The sequence below is a fragment of the Plecotus auritus genome (assembly GCF_963455305.1).
Source record: "Plecotus auritus genome assembly, chromosome: 3".
In the NCBI taxonomy this organism is placed as follows: domain Eukaryota; kingdom Metazoa; phylum Chordata; class Mammalia; order Chiroptera; family Vespertilionidae; genus Plecotus; species Plecotus auritus.
Window position 1 is genome coordinate 191,009,769 of NC_137772.1, and position 27,589 is coordinate 191,037,357.

Consider the following 27,589-nt stretch of genomic DNA (forward strand, 5'->3'; position numbering starts at 1 on the left):
CCAGAGTCCGGGACCCCTCACTCCTTACTACCCGCCTGCAAAGGAGGCAGGAGAGGCTCGCACCACCGCCACTGCACTCACCAGCCATGAGCCCGGCTTCTGACTGAGCAGCACTTCCCCTGTGGGAGTGCACTGACCACCAGGGGCAGCTCCTGTATTGAGCACCTGCCCTTTGGTGGTCAGTGCGCATCATAGTGACAGGTCGTTCCTCCTTTCTGTCGATTTGCATATTACACTTTTATTATATAGAAGTCTAAGAACGTTGAAACAATAGAGTGGTTTTCCCCAGCAGTAAAACATTTGTATGATAAGGCCTATCAGAATGGAAAGATTATAAATACAAAGAATAATGGCTGATCTGGAAAAATTGCTGTGGAAGAATTGGAAACACCTGATTATTTCTGGAAGGTTAAAACAAAAAGATAGTAAAGGAGCTGAAGATTACTTCAAGGGAGTGAGAAGATGGCACTGGAAAAATGGCTATGATGGAAATTATTGAACAAATATTGAATGTAGCACTGGATGAGGTGATGGGAAGCTCACAAAGATAAGAACACATAATTTAATTTACTTCAATAGGTATTTCTTGAGTACCTGTTTTGTGCATTGCATTGTCCTAAAATGTACTAAGACATAGTTCCAAAATTTGCATTTGTATTAGATTCAGATGGGGAGATTTTTAAAAAATAAAATTCATACTAGCACTATTGAATCTAAATATCTGGGGTTGGAATCAGAAATCTCTAATGTATAAAGCTCCCCAAGTGATTCCGATGCATGCAATCAAAGGACCACTATTTGGGAATCACTTGTACCAGAGACCATAAAAATGAATGGGGCATAGTGTTTGTTTTTAAGGGATGTACAAAGTGGTATATTAGAGCAATATGCTACACTAACTTTCTTGACTGCCTTATATCCATGGCTTCTGTTTTATTCATGATGTGTCTTTTCTCTGAAATGCCCTTTCCTTCTCTCTGCCATGAAATTATTATCCATCCTTCAAGATCTATTCAAATGTAAGAATTGGAACCATGTTCCATAATTTCCCTGTCACCACTCGTCCAATCTCACATCCATTACATAAACAAATATAAAATCTACCCTTAGATATTCTTTACCCATCATCTCCTTTTCATCCCCATTTCCACCCCTTTAGCTCATTTGAACCACTGAATGGCCATTTAACTAATCTTTCATCTCCATCTGCCCTCCTACCACAATTTATTTTTATGGTTCTATTCATCTTGCACAGTTCAATTGTAACTTTTTTCATAATGAAAATAAAGGTTACTATTTCCTCATTACCTACAAAATTGGGGCTAAAAATGCTCCAGTCTTACATTCAAAACTACTGCATCAATTAGAGTTCCTTTGATTATAAACAACAAAACCAACTCTGGCTAACTTAAGCAGAAAACAATATAAACTAGTTCACCAAATTCAAGTTCCAATCATTTCCCTTCTTTGTATGATTCTCAAGATTCTCATTCTTAGAGATTGTCTGATTCAACATATTTCCAACTCTTCTTAATAGGGCAACGGGGGACATTGACTGAAAGACCACCTAAAATTATGTTCACTGGGGAAAGATACTTCTTTCAAAGCAAAATTAGGGTGCTGTTACCAAAACCATAAATGAATGTTAGGGGGAAAAAACTAAATAAGGTCCATACACCCAAAGTATGGCTCCAACCCAATTTAAGTAAAATTGGAAACAATGGAGAGGAATTCTGTGCTTTCTTTTCTGAGACATCAGAGGTCAAATGGGTGAAATAACCGAGGAAGCTAATACTGGAGAGTCTTCATGTCCTCACTGTTGGAGGATGAGAGAGGTTAGTGGTTTGAAGTAAATGTTTTAATCAATGTGTGGAATGATTTGAGGAATCGTTGTGTGTTTAAGGGTAGAGATAAACTGCTTTCATTTTTTTCTGTCTGTGATCAACCAATTGCTACATGACTACAATGTCCTTTGCCAAACACCCTATAGTATTTTTTTAAAAAGAAGTTAACCACCATAATATAAGAACAGCCAGATTTTATTGGGGAGAAAGTCAGTAGTGTAACAGCAAATTCTGTATCTTTAGGAGGGCAACAAGTCTTCCACTTCCAAATTTAAGAAAGGCACAATAATCTCTCGTAGTTCCCACGTTCTGCGGCGCCCAATCATCGTAGGGAGCACCCTTTCAAAGATAAACGTGGCATCAAAAAATAATATGTAACATGAAAGTACAGTGAAGGTGAGGGCATAAAATATGATGAAAATCCTCAGTGCACGTTTCCTATAAGGAAAGAAAACATGTGTGAAGGACATTCTGAAGAAAACCACACTGACGTGACTCCTGGCTCCTCCACCCCGGTAGCTCTATAACTTCATGTAAGTAACTGAACTTCTCTTGACCTCAGTAGACATCTGCAAAATAGTTGAGCACTTAAGTTCATTTTAGGACTGATATTGGAATTCTAACATTCTATAGTCATGAAACAATGAAACCCTTGATATTGTGGGGCTCTTTCCTCTGAAATGGTCTTCTCACAGATGATTGCCATCTTTACCTCATTTATGAGGTTTATATGATGTCTATTTGGGAGAAAATAAAGGCACCAGGGCAGTTAGATTTTCCTCAGGATACAAAATACAATGTGACAAATGGAATTCAGCCCTCTCTATTACCATTTTTGTCCTGGCATCAGAATTACCCTTACAAAGTAATAGAAGCTTTTCCAAGTCTGAGGACTCCTCCTCCTCCTGGGCTGTAATTATGATGTAGTTTATTTATTTGCTTTTAATTCCTTGCATTATTATTTTCTAACTAGAGGCCCGGTGCACGAATTCGTGCACTGGTGGGGTCCCTTGGCCTGGCCAGCGATCGAGGCCTATTGGGGGGCTGGCTGGCCAGGGGAAGGGGCCGCAGGAGGTTGGCTGGCCAGCTGGGGGGAGGGACCATGGGAGGTTGGCCTGCCGGCCCTTCCCCCCGCCCCGATCAGGGCCCAGGAGGAGGGATCGCAGGAGGTTGGCCAGCTGGCTGAGGGGAGGGGCCGTGGGAGGTTGGCTGTGGGAGTGCAGTGACCACCAGGGGGCAGCTCCTGCGTTGAGCGTCTGACCCCTGGTGGTCAGTGCACATCATAGTGACTGGTTGACTGGTCGTTCCAGTCATTTGGTCATAATGGTTGCTTAGGCTTTTATATAAATTATAAATGCAATACATGATTAGGGTAGAAGATCTGGAAAATCCAGAAAAACACCAAGAAGAAAAGATATGTCACAGATAAGCCAGTTACCTGAAGTTAATCTCCATCTGTAATACATTTCAGAAGAGAAACTCTAGTGCGCAGTTCAAGCTAACTATGGGTCTATTTTGTGACCTCACTCAGTGGATTCTGTAAATCTGAGTCAAGTTTCTTGGCATCATCACCACTAGCTAGCTCTTGGTTGTTTTACAAATAATTGCTTCTACTTCACACATTTATTAAAGAGAACAATTCCATGGCTTTTAGTTTATTCATAAGCTTGTTCAACCATCGCCACTATTTAATTTCAGGGTGTTATCATCACCCCAGAAAGAAAACCTGTACCCATGAACAGTTGCTTTCTATTTCCCATTAACCCCAGGCCTGCCAACCACTAATCTATGTTCTATTTATATGGATTTTCCTATTTTGAACATTTCATATGAATGGAATCATGTAGTGTGTGTCCTTTTGTGTCTGGCTTCTTTCACTTAGCATAACATTTTCAAGGGTCATCTATGTTATAGCATATATCATAGTTTATTCTTTTTTGTGGCTGAAAATACACACACACACACACATATATTTATATATATCACGTTTTATTTACCTATTCATCAATTGCTGAATATTTGTATTGTTTCTACTTGTTAACTATTATGAAAATGCTGCTGTGAACATTCATGTACAGGTGTTTTGTGGGCATATATATTTAGTTCTTTTGGGTGCATACCTGGGGTGGGTCATATGGTAGCTCCATTAACATTTTTAGGAACTGCCAAGTTGTTTGCAAAGTGACTGCACCATTTTACAATCCCACTAGTAATACCTGAGGGTTTAAATTCTCCACATGCTTGTTATTGTCTGACTTTTTAACTATACTTAACTTAGTGGTGTAAAGAGGTATCTCGTGATTTTGATTTGCATTTCCCTAATGACCAATGATGTTGAACATCTTTTCATGTGCTGTTTGGCCATTTGTGTATCTTCTTTGAAGAAATGTCTATTCAACTCCTTTGTTCATTTAGAAAATTGGGTTGTTAGTCTTTTTGCTTTTGGATTGTAAGAGTTCCTTATGTATTCTGGATACTGGGATCCTTAATTTACAGGATTCTGAAAAAATTTGTTTCTGACCATTTTTTCCAGCTGTCTTATTGACTACATAGAGGAGGAAATTTTGGGGGTCTTTATTCCACCATTTTCATTTGCATTACTCCTTACTTAACTAATTTTTGTTGAACATGATGAACATCTATTTTTAAAAATACGTTTTTATTGATTTCAGAGATGAAGCAAGAGAGACAGAGAGATAGAAACATCAATGATGAGGGAGTATCACCGATCAGCTACCTCCTGCACGCCCCACACTGGAGATCGAGCCTGCAACCCTGTCATGTGCCCTGACCAGGAATTGAACCATGACCTCCTGGTTCTTAGGTAGATACTCAACCACTGAACCACACTGGCTGGGCTCTATTTCTGATTCTTTATCCCCAACCACAAAACCAAGAGAATCTTCAGCTCCTTCTTTTGTGTGCACTGTACTTTGCACATAATCCTGACATAGGGCCCACAGCATATTATTGCAATTAAATTATTTTAAATCTGTCTCCTAATACTCCATGGGCTACTAAAGGCAGAAATCTTGATCATTTGGGGACTTGAAATATAAAAGATGTTCTTCATATATATTTTTTAAAAGTATATATGCTCATGCTCTGGGTATATGTGATGGTGTGGCATCTCTAGAAAGAAGTTCAAGGAGTCAGAATTTGCCACTATGCATGTCTTCCATACTGTACAAGGGAGATGCAGCCTGTGCAGCAAGCAGAGGTTTTCAAATCTGCTTATCAGTTATGCTTCTCTGGTGGAGGAGGCTGCATCACCCTCTGCAGACACCACCCTTTAAGATTTTATACATATAGTTATCTAAAGCAATAAGGAAGAAATATGAGTGTGTATCTAATGCAAATGATCTATATATAAAAATCAAAATACTATGACTTTTAAAGAACAGAAATAATTTATAAAAGGAGATGAAAAAAATATTTAAGTAACACTTGAAGCTTAATCTTACTATTGTTCACACACAAGGGCCTGTCCAGCCCCCACAGCTCCTTTCTCTGACTCACCACAAGGTACTGCAAGGAGGAGAGGTCTGCACTGAAGGGGTCGGGGGAGCCTGAAGAAGCAGATGCTCCATTTCTTCCCTACCCGTTTCTTCAGGACTCGGAGAGTCTGTGTGCTCTTCCCTCAATGGGTACATCCCCAGTCTTTTATTCATCACAGTCATGTCCTTGCAGAAGTTCTGGAAAGAAGAACAATCAACTATCATTTTTAAAAAATGATTTCAGCCCAGCGGGTGTGGCTCAGTGGTTGAGCATCAACCTATGAACCAGGAAGTCACTGTTCGATTCCGGTCAGGGCACATGTCCAGGTTGTGGCTCGATCTCCCGTGTGGGCCTATTAATGATTCTCTCTCATCATTGAGGTTTCTATCTCTCTTTCCCTCTCCCTTCCTCTCTGGAATCAATAAAAATATATTTAAAAAATGATTCTAGGTATCTGCCAGTCTTATTGTAGATGATGCAGAGAGCTTTTCCCCCAGAACACTTCAGGGGCCCACATTGCAAGTCACATGTGACTCATTTGAGGAGGTCATTGGCAGATATTCTCACCTATTAGAAAAAGACACTATCACAGAGTAAGTTAGCACCATGGTATAACATTAAACAAAACCCACATGTTGATCTTTGCTGGACTATTCACATAGAAAGTTAATTATCCTTGTACTGAATTTATCTATCTAATTTGTTCATCTATGTAGGACACATTTTTTTAGTGATTCCTACCAGGCACTGTTCTAGGATGCAGTGGCTAACAAAATAGACAAGGAATGTGCATTGTATTGCATGTAGGCTTTTAAAAGCAAATTAGACAAAGAATTACATGCTAAACACATATACACATTAGATATTATAGGTTAAGATACATGCCAAAGACAAAATAAACAAGGTGATGAAACAGAGTAGTTGAAGTTTGGTGGTGGGCATCTACTCTAGAAAGTGGGATCATCAGGTACCTCTGAGCGGGTGACAGGTTGGTTCATTTATTCACTGTTTCATTTTGCTGGGTAAGGAAGATAGGGAATGTCTGAAAGAGATGACATGTGAGCTGAGCCTTGAAGAATGGGTAATATGTATGTGTACATAGAGGGTAAGCTCCCGATGGAGGAGATGTGGAAGCAGTCCAGAGGTGTGAGATGTTCTGTTGGCCCAAAGCAGAAGGCCAGGAGGGGAAGAAGACAGCAATAAGGGTAGAAAGAGATCAGTATGTGGTACCCTCTCCACTTCTAGGGAAAGGATTGCCTCTGTATTTATATTTAATTCATTTTATCTTACCATTATTTGAACTCATGTAACAGTGAAATCTTACCTCTATTTTTGCAACGAGTTTCTCCTTCAATTCATGAGCTTCATTACAAGCATCAACCTGAAAAAGACACCCACAATTTGGGGTAAAATAGAAATTATATTTTTCTGGTTTACATAATAAAGTCTTACTCATTTTGATGCCACTTAATTATAAAGTAGCTTTAACGAAAATTACTTTTACTCAGTAAAATCCTTGCTCCCTGGAGCAAATTCATAGTATAATTATGATAAATTGCAGGAGGAATAACCAAAAGATTAATACAATTATTTTCAATGCTTTAGAAGTGCAAATTTATATTAACAACTGCTTAAAATAAATCATCTTTTTCTCTTCTTATTGCTCTTCCCTTGCTCCTTAAAAACCAACCACCAGGCCACTAGTTAGAGAAACATAGTGTAATTATGAGGAAAAAAAGAAAATTATATATCTTTTAAGTATTTAAAAATTTATAATATATAAATGTTAAATCCTCATTATGTTAGTTTGAATATTTGGGCCTTATGGTTTAAAAGAGCCATCCATAAAAGCTGTGTTTCCTCTTTCCTTCCCATGTCTCCTAGAGGTTGCCAGGTAGAGGTAACAGATGGATTTGGTTGGTTTCTATCGTAAGATCAAGACACAAGCTGAAAGCAGACCATTACCTTCTAAGACATAAATGCCAACTGCACATACGTCAGGAGTAAAACATTTTAAAGGTTTTAAATAATCATCCCATAATAGACTTGCAGCATGACTTAAAGAGCAGAGCTATAGCAGGAAGAACAGTACTCTGGGATTCAAGAAAGATGGGTTCTAGATAGAGGTGCCATTTCTAGAAATTTATTGACTTGGGGTGGTAAACACACAGTACAATATGCAAATGATGTATTGTAGAATTGTACACCTGAAACCTGTATAATTTTATTAACCAATGTCACCCCAATAAATTCAATTTTAAAATTTATTTATCTATTTCTTTATTTCTTTATTTAAAAATAGAAATTATTAAAGAAGCCCTTGCCAAGACAAGCAAAGATATGGGTTTCTGAGGCATCATTTGTAATGACAAACATGGATTATAAAGCCCCAAATATCCAATAAAATAAATGTAATGTATCTAAAAATCAAATCCTGCATTGTATAAACAGCAGAAAGGTAAAATGACATCTAGTGGCATAGAATGTTTTTAAAGAAAATAATACTAAGTGAGCCTTAGCCGGTTTGGCTTGGTAGATAGGGCTTTGGCCTGAGGACTGAAGGGTCTCCGATTTGATTCCAGTCAAGGGCACCTACCTCTGTTGCAGGCTCCATCCCCTTCCCTGGTTGGGGCATGTGCGGGAGGCAACCAATCAATGTGTCTCTCTCATATCCATGTTTCTCACTGTGTCTCTCCCCCTCCCTTCCACTCTCTCTAAAAATCAATGGACAAATATCCTTGGGTGAGAATTAACCAAAAAATAAAATAATAACAATAAATATATATAACAAAAAATGCAAAGTGAAAATAGCAAGTTGCAAAAAATATATGCAATATAATCCCATTAAAATAACAATATGTATAGAAAGATTTGATAGAATATAAATATACAGGAATGTTCACTGTGCCCTAGCCATGTGGCTCAGTTAGTTGGAATGTCATCCTCTACACCAAAAGGTTGCAGTTTCAATTCCCGGTCAGGGCACATACCTAAGGTTCAGGTGTGATCCCTGGTCAGGACACATATAGAAGCAGCCAATAGATGTTTCTCTCTCTCTCTCTCTCTCAAATTGATGGAACATGTCCTCAGGTGAGAATTAAAAAAATAATGTTCACCATGTTTATTGTTGAGTGAGTAGGATTATTTTTCATTTTTAATATCGAAAAGTTCTATAATGTTTTACTTATTAAAGTAAGCATGTATTACTTTTGTTAAGAGAAAAAATATATACATTTAAATATATATCAAATATTTTTGTATATTTAGATATATAAATACATGTAAATGTATATATTAAAATAAATACATATATTCATATATATTCAAAATATATACATATACATATATTCAAAATATATACATACATATGAATATATACATATATTCATTTATGGGAGAGCAAGAACAAGACTGATTCTTTTCATCTGGAAATATGGGCATATCACTTCATATTTCTGAGTCATGCTTTTCTCTTCTGAAAATGAGGGCATAGATTATATGACCCTAAGTTCCCTTCTAGGTTTAAAATTCTATCTTTCATCAAATTTTATTTATTTATTTATTTTTTAAATAAATCTTTATTCAGATTATTACAATTGTTTCTCTTCCCCCCCCCCCCATAGCTCCCCTCCACCCGGTTCCCACCCCACCTTCTCCCCTTACCTCCACCCCACTGATCTCATCCATAGGTGTATGATTTTTGTCCAGTCTCTTCATGAACCCCCCATACCCCTTTCCCCCTGAGAATTATCAGTCCACTCCCTTTCTGTGCCCCTGATTCTATTATATTCACCAGATTATTCTGTTCCTCAGGTTTTTAATTCACTTGATTTTTAGGTTCACTTGTTGATAGATATGTATTTGTTGTTCATAATTTTTCTCTTTACTTTTTTCTTCTTCCTCTTCTTTAAGAATACCTTTCAGCATTTCATATAATACTGGTTTGGTGGTGATGAACTCCTTTAGCTTTTTCTTATCTGTGAAGCTCTTTATCTGACCTTCAATTCTGAATGATAGCTTTGCTGGGTAGAGTAATCTTGGTTGTAGGTTCTTGCTAGTCATCACTTTGAAAATTTCTTGCCACTCCCATCTGGCCTGCATAGTTTCTGTTGAGAAATCAGCTGACAATTGTATGGGTGCTCCCTTGTAGGTAATTAACTGTTTTTCTCTTGCTGCTTTTAATATTCTCTCCTTGTCTTTTGCTCTTGGCATTTTAATGATGATGTGTCTTGGTGTGGTCCTCTTTGGATTCCTTTTGTTTGGGGTTCTGTGCGCTTCCTGGACTTGTAAGTCTATTTCTTTCATCAGGTGGGGGAAGTTTTCTGTCATTATTTCTTCAAATAGGTTTTCAGTATCTTGCTCTCTCTTTTCTTCTGGCACCCCCATAATTCTGATGTTGGTACGCTTGAAGTTGTCCCAGAGGCTTCTTACACTATCTTCAGCTTTTTGGATTTTTTTTTTTTTTTTTTTTTTTTTGCTTTTTCAGTTGAGTGTTTTTTGCTTCTTTGTATTTCAATTCTTTGACTTGATTCTTGTGTTCCTCTAGTCTGTTGTTGGGTCTCTGTATATTTTTTATTTCAGTCAGTGTATGTTTAATTTCTAGTTGGTCCTTTTTCATATCTTCGAGGGTCTTGTTATATTTATCGGCCTTTTCTAGGATATTCTTGAAAAGCCTTATAACCATGGTTTTGAATTCTGTGTCCAGTCGTTTGTTTTCCTCCATTTCTTTCGTTTGTGATCTGTTTCTTTGTCGCCGCATTTTCACTGCTTCCCTGAGTTGGTAGGGTAGCTTTGTGTGCTAGGTTTCCTATATGGCCCAGTGGGTCGGCCTCCCCTGTTAACCTGAGGTGGACACTCTTGGTGCACCCCTTTGTGGACTGTGTGTACAGCCTTGTTGTAGTTAAGTCTTGATTGTTGTTGGTATCACTGGGAGGAATTGACCTCCAGGCCAGTTGGCTGTAAGGATCAGCTGTGTCTACGCTGGGAGAAGTTCAGTGCTGGAGACAGCCTTATAGGATTAGACTTGCCAAATTTCAAAAGCCTCTGTGCTCAGCTTGGATAGGGTGAAGTCTCAGGGCGGAGCAGACAGTCTTGGCTTCCCATCAGCCTTGCCCTTGTGCGTGCGGGTGTGCACCTCCAGATCTCTGCCTTCCCTGGCTCCTGAGTCTCCACCCGAGAGTCCAGATTCCCCCCACAGGAGCATGGGTCCCCAGGGGCTCGCCTGGAACTGGCGTTCAGTGCAGTCAGAACTGGGGCTCAGTGCAGTCAGGAGCTTCCGACTCCCTTCCACTAGGGAAAGCCTGTGGCAACCTCCGCAGCCTTTGTGCACACTGGTGCAGTGCCTCCAGACCCCTGCCCGCTGGGGCTCCCCCGGGTCTCCCCCGGGTCTCTGAGTCTTGGATGCCTTTCTCTCTACCTGACAGTCCAGACTCCCCCTGTATGAGCCTGGGTCCACGGGGTTTCGCCTGGAACTGGGGTTCAGTGCAGTCGGAACTGGGGTTCAGTGCAGTCGTCGGGGGCTTCCTTCCCCCTCCCGCCAGAGAAAGTCAGCCAGGCTCTCAGCCGCCCTTTCTCTCTGCGCGCACAAAGACCCTTTGCCGTACCTCCAATTCTCTGTGAGCTTTTCTCTTTCCTTCTAGTTGTAGAATTTCCACTCAGCCAGCTTTCCTGTGGTTCTGGATGGTGTCTGTTCTGTCTTTTTGTTGTAGTTTTGAAATTGTTGTGCGAGGCAGCAGTTTAGGTGCTTACCTATGCTGCCATCTTGGTTTCCCCCTACCTCTTTCATCAAATTTTAGATTCCATCACTAAAATTCTCCAAATCTGAGATTTCTTTGAAGAAATCAATTATAAAGCCATTTTTATTATTACCTGGACAAATTTGTTATCCATTTCTCCCAGTTGATTTTTAATTTCCACAATCTTCTCCTTTAAAACAAAGAGTATAAAACAAAAGTTATAAAGAATGATTTATGGAATTGAAACAAAACAAATTATGATTTTTCAGAAGAAAGCTAATTCATGATCAAAAGTTTGAGATTTAATAGAAGCCATTTTTTCCTTATTATTCTGGGTGTTGATATCCAAAATCAATATTAAATTAAATCAAGATATTATTGGCCATATCCTACATAAGAGACTACTAAGCTAGGCACTGTGCTGATTGGATATCAGTAAAGAGTATTTGTCCTTAAAACAGCTACAGAGAATGTATAGTCTATACCAGGGGTGGGCAAACTTTTTGACTCGAGGGCCACAATGGGTTCTTGAACTGGACCGGAGGGCCGGAACAAAAGCATGGATGGAGTGTTTGTGTGAACTAATATAAATTCAAAGTAAAGGAGCAGAGGGGAGAGCAAGAGAACCAGATAGAACAGCCGGATCCGGCCCGCGGGCCATAGTTTGCCCAAGGCTGGTCTACACCCTTCTTTACCAAGTTTTTTTCATTACCTACCCCTGAACTGTGGCATTTAATTATTTAGAAAATAGCTGTGATATAATCATCATATTTTACTTGGTGCCCTGGTTTGTTTACATAGAAAATATATTTACACAAGTACTATCAAAGATAACTGAGATGGGAGTAAGTCTCAGAATGAAAGTCTAAATATTCTTATGGAGATTTCAGAAAATGTGTGGACTTGGGGACTCAACAGGAGGCAACACCCCAAATCTACCTCAAAGGTAGATTTAAACAATTCTTAGTTTAAAGGTCTTTTCCATTTGGGGTGTGTGTGTGTGTATGTTTAAATGCTTTTACCAAATTTCCCTTCTCTTTTATGGCTTGCTGAGTCATTCAGTTTCTTCATGAGAAATAAATGAGCCAATTCATGTGATATTTAAAACTTCATTAACTTATTTCTCCTTTAATTTTCCCAAACTTTGTTTGCTGTTCCCATATCTGTTTCTAACAATGCTCACTTTTCCCTTCATTAGAGTAATCCTAGAACCATTCCTACTGACTTTGCATCTGTAACAATTATATTTAAAGTTTCTTACTCATTAAACCACTGCATTTGTTTTTACACAGGCTTTCCCATCAACCATTAGACTTATTGAGGACAGAACCTGTGTCAATTTTTTAAAAGTCATGTTTATTGAGGTTATAATTTATATAAAGTAAAACTCACCTTTTTAAAAAGTGTGCAATTCTATAAATTTTGGCCAATGCACAGTGTCACATAATCACCACCACAACAAGGTCTGGAATATGTCCATCACACTCCAAATTTCCTGTGCCCTTCTGTTGATCTCCTACTCCCCTTACCCACTTGACTCTAGCAATCACTAATCTATTTTTTTGTTCCTATTTTTGCCCTTTTCAGTATCACACAAATGGAATCATGAATTATGGAATCTTCTGAGTCTGGCTTTTTTCACTTAGCATAATGCACTTGAGATCCATTCATGTGGTTGGATGAAACAGAAGGCCATTCCTTTTTATTGCTTAGTAGTATTCCATTTTATAACACGTGTTACGATTTATCCACACGTCACTTGGGGGATATTTGGACTGTTTTTAATTTTTAAGTTTGAGCCTATATTTTTTAAGTGCATACACAGCTGTTTAACTCCAGACAGAATCTTCATACATATTTTTGATGTCTTTCCCTTTCAAAGTATCCCCAAGCTCTTATTTGTTTTAAAATCTCACTTTCATTTATTTTTGTGCTTGTCTATCTTCCTCCTCGTTCCTTTGATATTTATCCCTCTCTAGCTCTAACTCCTGCTGAAATCCACATTCCTGTAGGACAGCTGACTTTTGAAGGAATTTTCTAAGTCAGAATAGTTCTTGGCCTTTGTCCTCTTCCCTCCTTTCATAGTTTGCAATTTCCAAAACCCAAGGACAGTGAAAAAAAATGCTTGACTTTTCAACTAGCACAAAATGAGGTTGCTACTTTAAAATGTTGGACCGAGTCACAGTTAAAAGAATTTTTTCCTTGGTAATAAATCTGTGCTAATCTGTAGGTGGCTTTTCATATGTGAGGGTTTAAATTACATTACCTTATTACAATAAAAGAGCTATTTCTCCTTTACTTCTTCCAAAATCCACTTAATTTAAACTCTTTGGCTTAAGCTAAAGCTGGGGCTGGCAATTTCAATAAAAAATAGGGGGGAAGCTAGACACAGACTTTTTCTTTTTTTACAGACTTTTCTTCAAAGGCCTGAAGTTTAGTAGAGCAGAAAATGTTATCAGTCAGGGCTCTAAAGTCAAATTATTTTCAAGACTTGACCACTACCTTTCTTGCAATATTTTATGACTTGTTATAAAAGGGAAAATTAAACCTTTCTCTAAGAAACGTAGGGAGACAAAAACTTAGGAGATAGTGAAAACCAACACAGAACTCTTCATGAAGAAAACAAAGACAGATGCAACTATATCCCTTACACTCTAAGGATGCAGTTCTTCACAAATACTTATTTCCTGTCTTCTCTGTACTGTTAGGTGCTGGGATACAAAGATGAAGAAGAGTTTTCCCGTAAGGTACTCATTGTTATCTTAAGATGGCATCAAGATATAAACCTATCTTATTTGTCTGACTGATTTTCTAGATAGAATTTTTAAAATCTAGCCTTTTTCTTTCATCAGAGAATAGAAGTGTAGCCAGGCGAAAGGTGCTCAGAACTGACCACCAGATAGCATTCCTACTCTGATGGAAGATGGGTTTTAATTCTTGTTATGACCTGTTAAACAATACAAGGGAGGGCAGAGTCCCCACAGCCTCCCTCTTGTCCTTCCCAAGCCTCCAGCTTACCTTGATGTTTTCCCCCTTGTCAGGGTCAAGGCCCTGGTGTAACTCCAGCTTTTCAATTTGGCCCTCCAAGGACATCACCTCACTTAATAAGCTGCAAACAGACCAAGGGATGGGCTAAGTCTGTGGATTAAGAAAAGTCTCCTAATCTTTTTAGAAAGATCGATTTTAATCTTTAAAAAAAAATAAATCCAATTCCTATAACAGAAGACTCTTGGATAAGTGCTTGTGTTGGAATTGGGAGACATAAATGCAATTCAAAAAAAGTGAAAAACAACAACACTCTAAATAATTTAGATAATAGTAAAGAAATAGAAGACCTGCCCAGCTGGTGTGGCTCAGTCAGGGGTTGAGTGGCAACCTATAAATCAAGAGGTCATGGTTGATTCCCGGTTGTGGGCTCGATCCCCCATGTGGGGGCATGCAGGAGGCAGCAGATCAATGATTCTCTCTCACCTCTGACGTTTCTATCTCTCCCTCTCCCTTCCTCTCTGAAATCAATAAAAATATATATTTTTTTAAAAAAAAAGGAAATGTTAAGACCTAACTAGACACAGGAGCAGGAAATTAAAATTATTAAAATGGAAGCTTAGTTAAATTTCTAGAAAAGAACCATGAAAAATCTTTGGAACCTAGGATTAGGCAAAGAGATCTTAGACTTGACTCCAATAACACTACCATAAGAGGAAACACTGATAAACTGGATCTCATTACAAGTTTAAAACTTTTGCTTGGCCAATGAATGTTATATGGATTTGCATGTCTCATATCTGGCAAAGGTCTTATATTTAGGGTATGTGAAAACCTCTCAAAACGCAACATTAAAAAAAACAAACTCTCAGCCCAGCCGGGGTGGCTCAGTGGTTGAGCGTCGACCTATGAACCAGGAGGTCCTGGTTCAATTCCCCGTCAGGGCACATGCCTGGGTTGCGGACTCAATTCCCAGTAGGGGGTGAGCAGGAGGCAGCTGACCAACGATTCTCTCTTATGATTGATGTTTCTATCTCTCTTCTTTGCTCTTTGAAATCAATAAAAAATATATATATTTTTTAAACTCTCCAATTAGAAAATGAACAAAAGACATGCACAGAAATTTCACCAAGAAAATGTATAGATGGCAAAAAACACATGAAAGGATTTTTAACACATTAGGCATGCAAGATTTGCAAATTTAAAACTACAGTGAGATATCACTACACATGTAACTTACCGGATAGCTAAGATGGAAAATAGTGATAACACCAAATGGATGTGGAGAATTTAGATCACTCATACATTGGTGATGGGAATGTAAAATGGTACGAACACTCTGGGAAATAGTTTGGCAGTCTCTGTCAAAATGAAACTAAAAACAGACTTACCCTATGACCCAGTGATGTCACTCTGGGACAATTGAGAAATTAAGATTTATTTTCATACAGGAAGTTGTGCATGAATGTTTCAAGTAGCTTTTTTCCTAATAGCCCCAAACTATAAATTGTGCAATTGACTTTTGGTGGGTGAATGATTAAACAAACTATATATATATCCATACCACAGACTACTTATTCAGTAATGGAAAGGAAGGAACTATTGATATATGCAACAACATAGGTGAACCTCAAAGGAATTGTGCCAAGTGAAAAAAAAACGAATCTCAAAGGGATACATATTGCACGATTTGATTTATGTAATGTTCATGAAATAACATAATTATAGAAAACAGATTTGTTGTTGGCAGGAGTTAGGGATGGGTGTGGGAGAATGGATGGTGGCTACAAAGAAGTAGCATAAAGGAGTTAAAAATCTTACCACAGTGAAATACGCAGGAAATATGACTTCCTGGTGAACTCAACTAAACATATAAGGAATAAACTATTCCAGTTTCACACAAACAGGTAGGAAAACATCCAATTTTTTCCTATGAGGCAAGTATTCTTCTTCTACTAACACTACACATTACAAGAAAAGCACGAACCAATATCTCTCATTAACGTGCTTCTAAAAATTTCACTCTAGTGAAGTGAATCCAACAATATATAAAAAGGATAACATATTATGACCAAGTGAACTTTATTCTGGGAATTCAAGGCTGATTCAGCATTCAAAAATTAGTCATTATAATTCACCATGTCAGGAGACTACTAGTATAAACAAATACAAAATGATCATTCATAGAATTGAAAAAATCAGATTATTCTGCTGTTAAAAAATATCAGTAAATTAGAAATATAAGAAATTTTCTTAATTTGAGAAAGGGCATCTTTAAAAAAAAAAAAAAGCATCTAACATTACACTTTATGCTCTTCCTGTGGGATTGAAAACAAGGTTAAGTATGTCTGCTGGCTGCTCTCACTCCATTTTTTTCAACATTGTACTAGAGGTTCTAGCCAATACAACCAGGCAGCAAAAAGAAGTAAAAGGCATATAGATTGGAAAGAAAGATAGAGCACTGTCTCTATTTGCTCTTGACATGGTTATCTATGTGGAAAATCCCAAATAACCTACAAAAACCACTGGAGATAATAAATGAGTTTATTAAGGTCACAAGACACAAGGCTAATGCACAAAAATCAACTCTATATAACAACTAACTATTAGGAATTGAAAATTTTAAAGTACCATAGGCATGAATACATAGGCATAAACCTAAAGAAATCGAAAATATTTCTATAATGAACACTATGCAACACTGTTAGAAGGAATCAAAGACCTAAATAAATATAACGATATACTCTATTCCTTAATTGAAATAATCAATACGATAAAATGTTAATTCTTCCAAAATTTATCTATAGATTAATGGTAGTTTTAATAAAAATCACAACAGAGTTGACAAGCTGATTCTAAAATCTACATGGAAAATCAAAAATATATATTTTTTTAAAAATCGAATAGCCAAAAATCTATGTCTTTATTGCCAAAAATACACTAAATGTGCTTCAATTAGTGAATGGATAAACTGTGATATATTTGCATAAAGCAATACTATCCAGCAACAAAAAGAAACAAACTGCTGATACATGCAACAACATAGGTGAATGTCAAATGCATTGGACTAAGTGAAAGAAGGTAAACTCAAAAGGTTGCATACTGTACAATTTCATTTATGTGACAGGCAGGGAAAGGCAAAACTGTAGGGACTGAGAGCAGATCAGTGTTCACCAGCAGCTTTGCGAGGGGAGAGTGGTTAACCCCAAGGGCATGAGATTTGGTGAGTGATGAAAGTGTTCAATGTCTACTGTGGTGGCTGTACAACTGTATGCATTTTTCAAAACTTGCAGAACCAAACAATAAAAAACATAATTTTGCTCTGGCCAGTGTGGCTCGGTTGGTTGGGCATTGTCCCATGCACCAAAAGGTTACCAGTTCCATTCCCAGGTCAGGTCACATGACCAGGTTTCAGGCTTGATTGATTGTAGCGGGCATGCAGGAGGCAGCCAAGAGGTGTTTCTCTCTCTCTCTTTCACTCTCTATAAAATTAAATTTTAAAATATTTTTTAAAAACATAATTTTACTTTATGTAAATTATGCTTTAATTTTTATTTTTTATTTTTATTTTTATTTTTTAATATATTTTATTGATATTTTACAGAGAGGAAGGGAGAAGGACAGAGAGTTAGAAACATCGATGAGAGAGAAACATCGATCAGCTGCCTCCTGCACACCTCCCACTGGGGATGTGCCCGCAACCAAGGCACGTGCCCTTGACCGGAATCGAACCTGGGACCCCCTCAGTCCGCAGGCCGACGCTCTATCCATTGAGCCAAACCGGTTTTGGCAATGCTTTAATTTTTAAAGTAATTAAAATTAATGTATAGGATTTGAATAAAAACCACAAACTCTTTCAAAAAGCAAATATTAGTGTTTTGGAAGAGAAAGAGCTATTTTGGATAGGATGGTCAGGAGAAGGCTGCTGGGAAGAAATGTTTAACTGAAAGGCATGGTGATGCTTAGCTCCTTGGGAAGATATTTAACTGAAAGGTGAGAAAATGTCTACAGGAAGAGTAGCCCTGCAGTGGGAAAGAGTTTAGAATGTGCTAGGCTGGTTCAGAAGGCCAGAGGAATTTATTTCTAAGAATAACTTGCATTTATTGTTTATTGTGTATCAGACACTGTGTTAAATTCTTTACCTACAGTAGTTTATTTAATTCCCACAAGAAACCAATGAGATGGCTGTCATCAATCCCTTTTTTATAGACAATAAAAGTTAAGAGTTAGAAAAGGCTGATTAACTTATTCAAGAAATGCCAATGTCAGGATTCAAACCTGGGTCCTTCTAACTCCAAAGTCCATTCTCTCTATACCAGTGATTAGATAGATAACAATTTTATTTTTTCTGTTTCATCTTAAAACTTTGCACTTAAATTAATATATGCATTAAACAAATATAATTTAATATTTTTTCATGCTGAACTGGTGAGATTCTTCTAGATAGTACTGGATAAAACTCAAGGATCATTGGGGACTTGTAAACCTCCCTTTGATAGCTATTAGCATGACTTCCGGAATACACTGATGGGTCTACAATTGAAAGAACCTATAAGGGAAGTCATTCCCTTAAGAGAAGATGCAGATAACTTTGGTATAGGCTTTGAGATTTTGTGATATTAACTTACGGTTTTTTAGAAAAAGCAATACATTTTAATTTTTTATATGTTCACTGTTTTCTTTTTTATTTAATTTATTGGGGTGACATCCTATATAATAAAAGCGTAATATGCTAAGTGTCCGACTGATCATTCGACTGTTCAGTTGACCGCTTGACCAGTTGCTATGACGTGCACTGACCACCAAGGGACAGATGCTCTGACCGGTAGGTTAGCTTGCTGCTGGGGTCCAGCTGATCAGGACTGGGCGAGAGGGCCAGACATGCCCTGGAGCCCTCCCACAGTCCCTCCCCGGCCAGCTCCCATTGCCCCCATTGGGTGAGATGGCCCTGATCAGCCCTGATCGCCAGACAGGCTGAGGGACCCCACCTGTGCATGAATTCGTGCACTGGGCCTCTAGTTGGTTAATAAAATTATATAGGTTTCAGGTGTATAATTCTATAACACATCATCTGTATATTCTATTGTGCATTCACCACCCCAAGTCAAGTCTCCTTCCATCACCATTTTTCTTCTTTTTGCCCTCTTCTACCTCCCCCACCCCAGTTTCCTCAGATAATCACCATACTATTGTGTGTGTCTATGAGGTTTGGGGGATTTTTTGCAATTTTTTAATCCTTACCATAGGAGGATTAAATACACATATTTAATCCTTACTCAATATATATTTAGAGAGAGAAGAAGGGAGAGACAGGAAGAAAGAGAGAGATTGATGTGAGAGAGAAACATTAATCAGTTGCCATCTGTACATGCCATCACCAGGGGTCAGATCCAACCAATTGAACTTTCTGGCCAGGGAGTTTTATTTTCTTTTTCTTTTCCTTTTTTTTTTTTTTTTATAATCCCTTCACCTTTTTCACCCAGCCCACCTCCCCTCTGACAGCTGTCAGTCTGTTCTCTCTATCTGTGAGTCTGTTTCTATTTTGTTTCTCAGTTTGTTTTGTTCATTAGATTCCACATCTAAGTGAAATATGGTACTTGTCTTCCTTTGTCTGGTTTATTTCACTTAGCATAATACTCTCCAGGTTCATCCATGCTGTTGCAAAAGGTATGATTTCTCTTTCACAGCTAAGGAGTATCCCATTGTGTAAATAGCCACAGCTTTTTTATCACTTGTCTATTGATGGGCACTGGGGCTGCTTCCAAATCTTGGCTATTGTAAATAATGCTGCAATTAACATAGGGGTGCACATATTCTTTTGAATTAGTGTTTTGGGTTTCTTTAGATATATTCCCAGAAGTGGAATCGCTGGCTCCATAAGGCAATTCAATAATTTTTTAAGGTAACTCCATACTGCTTTCCCCAGTAGCTGCACCAGTCTGCATTCTCACCAATTGTACATGAGGGTTCCCTTTTCTCCACATCCTCCCCAACTCTTGTTGTTTGTTGATTAATTGATGATAGCCATTGATGATAGCCATTCTGACATGTGTGACATTAACTTCTAACATAAGACTTTACACTTCTTATCCCAGAGACTTTCCTAAGAACCTTACCACCTTAAGCCCCGAGTTTCTAAAATTTCTGAAGCTATGAAAATTTTAATCATGTTCTGACCAACCTCAGCACTTTACAATTACCTCTTCACTGTGCTTTCTGATAGGGTCACTTTTTGTATAATACTGTTAATTTTCTTCATCCAGCCCATGTGATCATCTCCGAGTTCTTTCACTTGTAGACCCATCTGTGTATTCCAGTGGTTTAGCTGGAAAAACATGTTCTCCTGACTCCTGCAAAAATATGATTATGATCAGTTTTAAGGTAGAAACAATGGGAAACATCTCCTATGGTCCAAACCCTCTTCTTTTAAAGGGTAAGTTGGTTTGCTTATTCATTTTCTGTCACCAAATTAGGGCCCAGAGGCAAGTAGGCCTCAAGAAAGAAGTTTGGGAATGTATTTGATACCCGTTATAACAGATCTTTTCAAGAATAGAGAAAATAAAGCCCATTTTATATTTAGTAAAAACAATAGATATATTTTTAATTTCCCAGTACAGGAGTGACTGTTAAGTATTGATTTCAGGATAGTGGTGGTAGCTCAGGGGGATGGAAAGGTATACAATAGGGAAAGGGTCTACAGGGGCCTAACAATATATTTTAATGATAATTAGAATACTTTTCATATCTAGAAAATTATCTGAGAGTGATATGGCTCTACCTATATGCTTAGATATATCTTTATTCTGCATTCTTGCTGAATGTGTAGGTAGTTACTTGTGCACATGAGTGCTTCATGGTTTAATTCATGTATGGATTTTAAATCTCCAAAGCTTTCCCTAAGTTCTCTGCTAAATTTATTTTCCCCCTCCACAAAACATGATTACATGTTTCCTTTTGCTTATGTCAAAGCTTACAGTTTAGGGATGTTCTCTGAAAACTGCAAAGATGTGGACAGTTGAGGGTCCTCATGTTGAGCATCATGTGTTTCTTGCTCATCCTGTTTACTCTGCAGGTCCTGGTCATGCTCAGCCTCCAACTCCAACATATCCTGATAGTGATCATGAAAGAAGCAAAGCAGAACAGAAGGGCTATCACAACAGGTGGTAGTCCCTCTAGCCTACCCTCTGGGGGCAAGCACATAGCTCTCTCTGAGGCCGGAGCCTTCTAATGCATCTGTAAGATAAGCAGACATGCTCTCCTGCTCCGTTGACAGAGGAAGGCTGGGGCAGGGACGTGGAGAACATCGGTGTTCACAGACACAGCTCTTTTCAGTGCTGCTGGGTAATAGAATTTCATTTTTCCACGGACTCTAGCCCTCCACTCAAATAAGATGACTGGTCTCTTAAAAAACAAGTCAGCACCAAGGAAAAGAAAAAGGGGGTGAGACTGTTCTATATTAAGAGAGTCTAAAAAGATATAACAACCAAATGCATTGCATAGATCTTGTTTGGATACTGGTTTAAAAAAAAAATACAGCCACAAAAAATATTTGGATGTTAGAAAATGAGAATATTTAGAGAATTGAGACTATTAGATTATAGTATAGAATTATTGCTATTTTTTCTAATGTGATAATGACATTTTCCTTTTATAGAAGAAAGTGTTTTTAGAGATGCTATCTGAAATAAACAGAGATGAAGTGTCATGCTTTGACCTACTTTTAAATGGCTCAGAATATTCCATCTATTTATATATATAATGATAAAGCAAATGTGACAAATGACAACAATTTTAAAATATAAGCATGCGAATATGAGTAATCAATATATTTTTTTTAAGTTTTTAAAAATTATTGATTGGTTAGTTAATTAGAGAGAGAGAGATGGGGAGGAAAAGAGGGAGAAAGAGAAAACCATCAATTTGTTGTCCCACTTATTTATGCACTCATTGGTTGCCTCTTGTATGTGCCCTGACCAGATATCGAACCCACAATCTTGGTGTATGGGGACCACACTCTAAACAACTGAGCTGCCTCGCCAGGGCTAAGTTGATTTTTTTGTTTGTTTTTGTTTATAATAAAGAGTTTAGAGGGAAAAACCTACTCTATCAGCTTGACCTACAAAATTGATTTCTTTGTTTCTTTATTCTTTGCCTTGTTCTAGAAAAACATCTAAGGCATTTTCTGGTCTTTCAAGTCTGTGCACGCACACAACTGACAATGATTTCTCTCTGAACACTTATCTTTAGTGACTACATTGTAAAATGTTTCTCCTTCCCTTTGAAAACGATGGGTCTGAAATTCTTGTGCTTCAGCAAAACTATTTTTAGACTGAAAGGAGAAAAGGTTGGAGTGGAGATCAATCTCTTATTGAAATCTTTGTATAAATTACTGGCCAAGTCAGTAGAATAACTAACATTCACATAACTCTTTACAAATTTCTTTCGTGTGTGTTATTTCTTTTAATTCTCATGATAGACTTTAGGTGGATAAAGGAAGGTATTGAAATCCCCTCACCCATTCACATTTAGTGAATGGCCCAAGGTCATACGGTGTAGTGGGCTAAGCAGTCACCTCAAAAAGTTATGTCTGCGTCCTGATATTAAGACCCTGTCATGTGACCTTATTTGGTAAAAGAGTCTTTGCAAATGTAAGTTAAGGATCTTGGGATGAGATCCTTTTTAATTACCTGGGTGGGCTCTAAATTCAATGATGAGTGTCCTAATGAGAGATGGGAGAGAAAACACAAACACAACGGAGACGATCACATGAAAACAGGCACCCACAAGCCAAGGAGTGCCTGGAGCCACCCAACACTGGGAAAGCCAAGGAAGAGTTCTCCTCTAGAGCCTTCCGAGGGGGCGTGGCTCTGCGACCCCTTGGTTTCAGAATTCTGGCCTCCAGAACTCTGAGAGAATACTTTTTTAATACATTGCTTATTGTGGTCATTTGTTACAGCAAACATGGGAAAACAATACATATGGCTAGTAAGTGTATGGACCAGAACTTGAATTTGTTTTTCTAATTCCCAAGACCATGGCTCTTTTCATCATATCCAGGCCTTGAGTTCAGATTAAGAAATATCTAGTCCCTATCACTGTCACTTTCACAACCCACTGGCACCACATCAGTGATACGACGATCATTATCACATTTATGGATGAAGAAACCATGGCTAGATTTCCCAAGTATTGTATGACTCAACTATATTTAACTACCTCTTCATGGAAAAAAAAATCTACAATTTCAATTTCTTTCTATCAAATCTTTTTTTTTTTAAATCCTCACCTGAGGATAAATTTTTATTGATTTAGAGAGAGAAAGAGAGAGAGAGAGAAACATTAATTGTGTTGCCTCCTGTATATGCCTTAACCGGGGACTGAACGGACAACCTAGGTACTTGCCCTGACCGGGAATCAAACCTGCCACCTTTGGTATGTGGGAGGATGCTCCAACCAAATGAGCCACCTGGCCAGGCCCACTAATTCATTTGATTAGATAGTTAAAAGCAGGGGACACACTGAGATGTAGAGAAAGATTGGGAATTGGAGGATCTTAATTCTAAGCCTTGTTTTACTGCTGTGGATGCTGAACCATCAGTCAGTGCCTTACTTCAGTCCTCATCAGTTCTTGACTCCTAGCGGTGTCCTGGCTTCCAGTCTGCATCCTGCATTATCTCCACATCTTAGTGTCCTGCCTGCCTGCTTGCCCATCATACCTTTCCTTCCACCCTTCCTCTCTCAGAACACAATTTCTTTCTGGCCCCCCTGTCTTTGCATGAGCAGTCCCACCTTTCTGAAATGTTTTCCCCATCCAGTTTATCCTTCAAAACTCGGTTGTCATATTCCCAGCCATCTCCCTGTATGGCCCCTGCCATGACTTTGTAGCACATCTGAGACTCCTAGCATGGATCTGTCACAAATGGCTGTTCTTTCCTTGTTTGAGCCCTTCCTAGTATGAGTGCTCACTAAGGGGAAAGGAGGTTGTATCTATGTCTCTCCATACTTCACAGTGCCCAGCACATAATGGACGCTCAATAAGCAGTTTTAGAATAAACGGACTCCAGAAGTAGGCAAATACATTTTGCTTGTGAGAGATGCAGACAAGAGGAGGAAATAGGAAAATCTGTTCACTCACCTGGCATCCAAAATCAACACTGTGGAACAGTGAGAGGGATCAGGAATGTGAAACCAGAGCAAAATAGTATTCATTTCTAAATATTGGGGGAGGGGATGTACTTTGATGGTTAGATAGGGCAGCTTTGACAGTTTGCCTAAAATCGATTTTATTAATTAAACCAATTATGTGTGTGTGTTTTTTTTAACTTCTATTAACTCTGTTCATTTTCTGAACCTGTCCTTTAAATCTTATGATATTCCCTTATAAAAACAAAGAAGTGTCAGTTTATACCAAGTATAGAGCTTCTGGTTTGCTTTCAGAGAATAAGAGAAAAATGTTTCTTTCTCAAGTAGTCATAGATTTGTCCTATTATCAGCAGAGAGGCTAATTTATGAGTACAAAGTGTTAATTATGTAACTGCATGTGATCTATTTATGCAATTGTAGATTTTTCCATGTAAGTAAATTAATAGGAAGAATACAATCATAACAATTCAAAAACATTTTGTTAAACCTTGTGCCCTGACTTGAAATTTGTAAGGAGTAGTCTGAGAGTATAGACTATTTGATAAACTTGTACACAGGGAATAATGTTATTCTCTAATTAAACTTATTCTGTCCTGGGTCAACAAGTGATGGTGTCACAGTTCACTGACCAACAGCACTCAGGAGGGCACATGAAGGCAGGAGAGATGTGGTGGCAAAGTAAGTCTAATGGTAGCAGCCTTTTCCTGGAATCCAGGCACAAGATGCCCGCAAAAAATCAGATGAAACTATTGGTAATCGCTTCAATTCATGTTTCCCAAGATCATAGACACACACACACACACACATCTCAATTTCCCTATTTTCTTTTTCCATCCACAGCCTTTCTAAAAAGTCCACCCTAAGATTCTCTCTCTAATTCAGTTCCTATTATTCTTTTTTTCCCTTCCATAAAAGGGATCTGTCTATCTCTCCTGCCACTTTTTGTCTGCCTCATTACTGTCTGCTCTCCGCACCTCTAACTCCATGCCTTCATGCCTTCTATTACTTTGGGGTGTTTTTTTTTTGTTTGCTTGTGTGTTTGCCTGTTTGTTTAACTATAGCAGAGTCCTTGAAGGTAAAGTCCAGTTTGGGATATTCTTTGGGGATCTTTCCTTCTATGGATTTACAGAGGTAGCCATCCACAAATCCAAAATGATTCCAAAGAGGACTACACAGATGAGCTTCCTTTGGGGGCTGCATAAATCTGGGAGTCAGCAATTCCCACGCCATCCTTCCCTAACACTCCTACCGGTTGAAACTACCTTCCTCTATAGCCAATATGCCTGGGGAATCTATGGAAAAATTGTTCAACAATAATAAAGGGGGTCTCGGCCTTTGCTCTGATCTAAATGGTAATGAAAGCATAACCTCTTTCCAGGACAAGCTCAGGCTTTGTCTTAATTCCCCCCAATTCCTTGTCAGCTGGGTGACTGAATTTCAAAGACTGAGTAGGGTTTAGTTAGACTGAATTAAGAGTAACTAGATATTTCTGACGCCTTCTGTTGGAAGACAATCTGTGAGCAAGGGACAATTTTACATGTGGTAATTTGCACGAAGGTGAAAAAAGTCACAAATCCCAGAGACAAAAGTAACATGTGCTGCACAGTTTTCTGCAGACGGCTAGCAAGTCTCTGGCATACTAACAGCAGCCCTCAGGGGAGACAAAGCCTCCCTCTTGGTTGCAAGCTCTGGAGGTCTTGCACGTATGTACCAGGAGGAAGCCCTCAGAGATTTCCTTTCCACTTGGAGATAAGAAGTTCCCTGCCGTGACATTGAAGTCTGTCCCTTACCCACTTTTTAGTGGCTGCCTCTTGAAGGGAGTCAGTTGGAGGATTTTCAGAGAAAGTGTTGTCCTCATCATCTGATCTGTCCAGGATGTGATCCATTTTGGTAAATTTCCTTAGCAAACTGCAAGGCACACAATCAACACAGATGCTGTGATTATGCCTGCGGTCTACAGTTTAGGCTTGCCCTAAATATTTTTAGAGGGAGAACACTGGGCTCTTTCCAGGCCTCAAGGAGCACCTGCTGTCCTTGTACTGATTTCATTCTGCCTGAACGATGTCTAGCTCGGTAGATTGCACACGATGGGAAGAGGGAGGCTGGGTAACTGTTTGTTGACTGACTCAATACATGATTTAACAGTGAGGGTCCAAATTCCAAAGCCATCGTAGCTGTGTAGCTCTGTCTGTGCTCACATGCAAACATGTGTGTAAAATAAACAAATAATAAATAAATGTCCACTTTAAAAACGAGAGTCTAAAAGTGTCTTATGGTTCAAAAGACCATACAGAAAGAAGTAGGTCTACGATATCATCTTGATCTCTAGCCCCCAGATGTCCTCCTCACAACATCTATTAGTTTCTTCTTTATTCTTCCACAGAGAATCTGTGCATAAATAAGCAGCTATGTTTATATGAAAATACACATGCCTTTTAAAATGTAAATGAGGTGATATGATACACACTATTTCTTGTTAATAGCCTATCTTGGAGTCCACTTTATATTAGTACACTCAAAGATGCCTTATTTTAAAAATGGATCGAACCCCAACTCAGGGGTATGTGCCTTGACCAGAATTGACCCTGCAACCTTTTGATGTACAGGACAATGCTCCAACCCACTGAACCACCCAACCAGGGCAACTGTTTGTTTTTATTAGTATACATTTTTGTCATGTATTAAGAAATGCATTCATGTACTTACATGAATATTTGTGCTTTCTCTACTCTGGAAAGCATTTTAAATAGTTTATATTTTGCCCAGCCAGCGTGGCTCAGTGGTTGAGCATTGACGTATGAACCAGGTGGTCATGGTTTGATTCCCAGTCAGGGCACATGCCTGGGTTGCGGGTTTGATCCCTCAGGCGGCCAATCAATGATTCTCTCTCATTGTGAATATTTCTCTCTCTCTCTCTCTCTCTCTCTCTCTCTCTCTCTCTCTCTCTCCCACTTCCTTCCTCTCTGAAGTCAATAACAATATCTCTTTAACAAGTGAAGATAATGGAAGCGCAAAACAAAGTATTTTTGTAAATTGAGATAGAGTCCTGATGACTTCTTTTCAACTGATAGTGGGCCCCTTTAATGTCTCACAGGTCCTATCACAATAAATATTCATAAGGTCAAAATTAGAATTGCAGAGAAGAATGTCAACCCCAACCTGAACTTGGAAATCTCATCATTTGCATCCTGTTGACCCAATAAAGTCCCCAGACAAGACCCCAGAAACTGCTCTTGAGAGCTCAGTCCTGACCTACTTCTTCATTGAACCTTCACCTGCATCAATATTTTAGAGAAAGCCAATGTTTTTCTCAGTCAGCTGTTGTTCCTTCCCAATTCTCTTCATCTGCAGAGATGTCTTGTCATGTAGCTGCATGAGAGTCAT

General features: G+C 38.5%; 1 protein-coding gene across 1 annotated transcript; it reads right to left on the bottom strand.

Moving 5' to 3' along the window:
• Positions 1-2,083: 2,083 nt before the first annotated feature.
• On the bottom strand, positions 2,084-27,589 carry SMCO2 (single-pass membrane protein with coiled-coil domains 2; the record flags this gene model as incomplete). The annotated part of the gene is given in 10 exon segments (XM_080660234.1): positions 2,084-2,282; positions 5,364-5,539; positions 6,667-6,723; positions 11,211-11,267; positions 14,096-14,186; positions 20,263-20,412; positions 21,037-21,170; positions 25,996-26,113; positions 27,462-27,493; positions 27,497-27,589. Coding segments are annotated over 10 exon segments (1,107 nt in total).